General features: G+C 53.5%; 2 protein-coding genes across 2 annotated transcripts; one reads left to right on the top strand and one right to left on the bottom strand.

Annotated features, from left to right (window-relative positions):
* Positions 1-81: 81 nt before the first annotated feature.
* On the top strand, positions 82-558 carry LOC118258483 (scale keratin-like). Its single transcript, XM_035567350.1, has one exon. The coding sequence runs from the start codon at positions 82-84 to the stop codon at positions 556-558; it is 477 nt and encodes a 158-aa protein (XP_035423243.1).
* Positions 559-3729: 3171 nt separating this feature from the next.
* Positions 3730-4104, bottom strand: LOC118258567 (scale keratin-like). Its single transcript, XM_035567428.1, has one exon. It carries the CDS (start codon positions 4093-4095, stop codon positions 3730-3732), a length of 366 nt encoding a protein of 121 aa, XP_035423321.1. The 5' UTR covers positions 4096-4104.
* Positions 4105-4581: the final 477 nt, after the last annotated feature.

The following is a 4581-nucleotide window of genomic DNA, read 5'->3' as shown; positions in this document are numbered from 1 at the left end:
TGCTTTTAGGTCTGCAAAAAATGCATTGTGCTTACTAAAATCAATATTTGTATCTTGAAGGTTGAGCTCCATCCCTACAAGATGTCTTGCTACGACCTGTGTCCCAGCTACAACAGTGGCCTCAGCCGTCCCCAGCCCATCGCTGACAGCGGGAACGAGCCCTGTTTCCGGCAGTGCCCTGACTCCGTGGCCGTGATCCAGCCACCCCCAGTTGCTGTCACCTTCCCTGGCCCCATCCTCAGCTCCTTCCCCCAGGATTCAGTTGTGGGATCCTCCGGAGCACCCGTCTTTGGGGGTTATGGGGGCTCCCTAGGCTTTGGGGGCTCTTCCCTGGGCTATGGGGGTCTGTATGGCTCTGGGAGCTCTTCCCTGGGCTATGGGGGTCTGTATGGCTTTGGGGGCTCCTCTCTGGGCTATGGGGGCTTGTCTGGCTATGGAGGCTCCTCCCTGGGTTACAGGGGCCTGTCTGGCTATGGTAGATCCTTCGGTTCTGGCTATTGCAGCCCTTACACCTACCGGTACAACAGATACCGCCGTGGAAGCTGCGGGCCCTGCTAAATCATGCAGTAATGTTCCCTGCTTGATAGAGAACCGGGAAATGAATGATATGACCTCGATCCTCAACTGGGCTCCTGAGTAAGGGGCAGAACATCGAAACTTTCCGCTTAATGCAGTGGAGTCAGAATAGCTCCATAAATGACCTTCTTCTTGTCTCTTTTCACTTCCTTTTCTATCACGTGTTTCATATCCTCCTGTTTGCCCCTACTAGTGGCCAACTCTGTGACTCCAGTGCTGCCCCCCAGGGCCCTTTCTTGGCCCTGTGCCGGCCACCGCCTGGGAGAAGCCTGAAGGAAGAACGCCTCTCTGGAAGCCCCAGGCACCACCTGCCTGCCTGGGCCTTGCTCGCGTCTCTGTGCTTGTGTCCTTTCCTGCCTTGACAATAAAGCAAGCCTGCATCCAATGCCTGCCTCTCCGCCTTTCCTTTCCAGGCCCCGCGGGGGCTCCAGGGCTCCCTCCCCCTGCACATGGCCCCTTCGGTCTCCCAGCCCCCCGAAGAGCCGGGGCGCCCTGGCAAAAGGCCCAGGCAGCCCTGGCTCCCACACTGAGGGCTGCAGCCCTGGGGAAAGCCCGTGACCCTGGCACCTCTCCCTCAGATAGTCCTACTGCAAAGGAAGCTCTCTGCGCAGTCTTTGCCACTGAGATGAAATTATCATCTTGCATCTCCCCTACACTAATTATTCTAGCTGTCAGACTTCCAGTGGTTAGTAAAATGTTTAAAGTTGTTAGAGTTTAGTGATGGCATTCCTTTTATTTTTACCTCCTCTTAAATGAGTTACTAGAAATCTTCTCACTGTGTTCTCATGCAAAGTAAAACCCTGGCCTGAAGTTCTGTCAGGTTGTATTCAGAAAAGGAACAATAGAAGGAAGATAAAAAATGGGATACAATTATTAAGATAAGTATCTGATGAGCAATGATCAAGCTCTACTTCTTCTTTTTCGTTAATCACTGCTATGATAACAGTTGCCTCAGGGAAGTTCTGGCCAAGCCTCTGTACGTCAGCTGGGTGAAACAAGTAGAAAATGAACTAATTCTTTTCAGGGGCTTTAGGTATTACTTTGCACACTCTTTCAAAGAAATGCTGCATCCATGAACGTATGATTTCTTGATCTCAGCCCTCTGTCAGTATTATGGAGTAGCAAGCCAGACTTTAATAGGTAATTTCACTGTCCTCCAAAAGTATTTGGGTATGTCAGGTGGCCCCATGCTATATGTAGTAACGAGTTGAAAACAAAAGAAGCCTATCATATTCATGAATCTTGCTTTTATTTTAAGATATTATTTAATGTTTACCAATTAACAAATATTTATTAGGAACATTTCAATGAAAAAGGACCCTCACCAAAAGCCTCTCTCTCTCCCCTGTCTGCTCAGTTTGCAACTCCACCTGCCCTCCTTGTCTTAGGCTTTTTGGTGAGGGCCTGTAGGGTGCTGGGATGCAGCTGGAGCCTGCAGGGCTCAGATGAGAGCACAGCTACAGGCAGAATGTGCCAGGGATGGGTGAGCAGCCCAGGCAGCTAGGGTGGAGAAGGGCTCCTGCCTTTTGGTGCAAGGAGATGGCTCTCCATTTCTACCACTGCTCTCCAGTTTCACACAACTTGAAGGAAGGGCACTGCTGCCAGGATTTTGCTGGAACTCAGCAACCATTATCTTGCCTTGTGCCACACTAGCCCTGCATCTCCTCAGCTCAGGCAGCTCTTGTGATAAGCAAAACCCTCTTTCCTCCCAAAATGGGGATGACTGATTTCCACTCTGTTTTTCTTCTCAACACCAGGATCCCCGTTCTCATGCAGAGCCTCCAAGAGGTACTTTGGTGGTAAACACTTGACCACTCGCTACCAGATTTTCAATTGACTTGATGAGACAGTGACAGGCAAAGTACCAGCCAGTTCTCAAGTAGATGCATATTGTGTTAGACAGCAAGCACCTAGCCCAAGATAACAAGACTGGTGAGAGCTATTAGCACCCAGCTAACATGATTGCATAGCTTTTATTTGGACTGAATGCATGTTCAGAGTGAGGTCATGTCTGGTTGCAAAACAGGACATAGACACAGAGAGAAAAGGTATCTCTAATGTTACATGAGAGTTAGAGGAACGGAGGGAGGTTACTGGTTGATTACTCAAGGCTGTCTTGGAAAACCTCTAATTATATGTTTGCATTAATGGCATTGGCACATAATTTGGGAGCATCCATTTTACATGCTGTTAACATAAAGCTGACTGACATTAAAAAGGAGAGAATCAAACTTAAAGACTGGAAAAGCAAGATGGTTTAATAGATGGGAGTGACAGTAACGGGATGTTTTCAGTAACACAGCACAAAGCCATGCACCTGCTGACAATGGAGAAAAGATTCTGGTGTAATACAAGCTATAATGAGAAAGAAAAAACAAAAGAGGAAAAGCTATCTGCATAGCCACAAATAATTGATTGTATGGTACAAGTCAAGCTCCCCACTCCATTTTAATTGCAAAAATGGAGTAACAGAAATATACTTCTACTGCTTAGGAAAGAAATAAAGGACTTCCCTTGAGCAGAGTATATGTGATACGAATATGAAAACAAACAAACAACAAAAAAAAGAGAAAGTAGTTGTTCTCTCACTGGTAAGAAGAACAAAAATTCCTGGTAAAATAAGGCGATATATGAATTTGCTCTTAACCAGCCAAAAAACAAAAGTAATAAGGACAAACAACACTAAAAACAAAATGAGGAGGGAGACAGAAGTGGACGCAGGAAGCCTTTATTGTGCCCAGCACGGCAGGAGAAGTGGACAGAGAGCAGGGGCAGGAGCCAGCGAGGCTGGCTGCGGCGTGTCGGGGGGGGCAGAGGATCTTTTCCAGAGCGTGGCTTCTGGTTGCGCAAGCCCCGGCGGTGTGGCAGTGCGGCTCGGGAGGACTTGGCCCATGGGCCCCACAGGCCTTGAAGGGTCCTGCTCTTGCCGCAGAGAGCAGGAAGGGGGAAGGGAGAGGGGGAGAGCAGAGGGCAAACCGGGCACAAGGCCCTGGCTGTGGAGGAAGCAGAGGGCGGAGAGGCCAAAGGGGCCAGCACTGCCGTTGCCCAGGCCTTGGCCGGGGCTGCAGATGCTAGCACTCCTCAGCACCCCGTGCCCACGAGGTCAGCCGTGCGTCGGGGCAGCTGGCAGGAGGTGTAGGGCAGGGCCTGGCTTTAGCAGGGCCCACAGGTGTCCCACAGCTTCTTGCTGTAGCGTGGCAAGAGGTAGGGGCTGCAGGCGGGAGAGGCGTAGGGCCTGCCAAAGGTGCAGAGGCCCCCCGAGCCCTGGGTGGCCCCCGCGCCGTAGAGGCCCCCCAGCCCCAAGGAGCCCCCAAAGGCGGGTGCCCCGGAGGAGCCCACCACGGCTTGCTGGGGGAAGGAGCTGAGGATGGGGCCGGGGAAGGTGACGACGACGGGGGGCGGCTGGATGAAGGCCGTCGAGTCGGGGCACTGCTGCGCGCACAGCTCGTTGCAGCTCTCAGCGATGGGCTGGGGGATGGCGACGCTGGTTTTCGGCGGGTACAGGTCGTTGCAAGCCATCTTGGTGTGAGAGAGCTGAGCCTGCAATGCAAAGCTCCCAGGGCCGGTGCTGTGAGTGAGGAGATGCCCTGGCAGAGCAGGGCCCGTGCCCCAGCCAGGGGGCTCCCTCCTCAGCCCGCCCCGGCTCTCCACGCCTGCTCCCCGTGTGCCCGCGGCCCTCGCCTGCCCCCACGGAGCCCCTCTGCCCACAGCGCCTCCGGCAGAGCTCTCGTGGCCAGGGAGCCCCACGCCGGACCCTGCCCGAGGAGGCCCCGCCACCCACCCTTTTCCCGAACAGAGCCAGGCAGGAGCAGCGGATGCCAGCGCTTGCCCAGGACCACGCTTTTATGGGGGCTGGCGAGCACGGGGAGGAGCTGGCCGCGCTGGGGGCACGTGGCCCGTGGTGGCTGAGCCCCGGACTCCTCCCTGCGTGCCACGGGGCTGTTGTGCTGATGCTGGTTCCTCGCCAGCCCCCACCCGCTCCCTCAGCCCCTGCAATTACCCCGC

Source organism: Cygnus atratus, unplaced genomic scaffold (assembly GCF_013377495.2).
Source record: "Cygnus atratus isolate AKBS03 ecotype Queensland, Australia unplaced genomic scaffold, CAtr_DNAZoo_HiC_assembly HiC_scaffold_426, whole genome shotgun sequence".
NCBI lineage: Eukaryota > Metazoa > Chordata > Aves > Anseriformes > Anatidae > Cygnus > Cygnus atratus.
The sequence above is the reverse complement of the archived record's forward strand: the minus strand, read 5'-3'. Positions and strand labels throughout refer to the sequence as shown.

What these genes read in the sequence shown, in the direction of transcription:
- LOC118258483 (XM_035567350.1), top strand. Translation starts at nt 82, where the DNA reads ATGTCTTGCTACGACCTGTGTCCCAGCTACAACAGTGGCCTCAGCCGT.
- LOC118258567 (XM_035567428.1), bottom strand. Translation starts at nt 4,095, where the DNA reads ATGGCTTGCAACGACCTGTACCCGCCGAAAACCAGCGTCGCCATCCCC.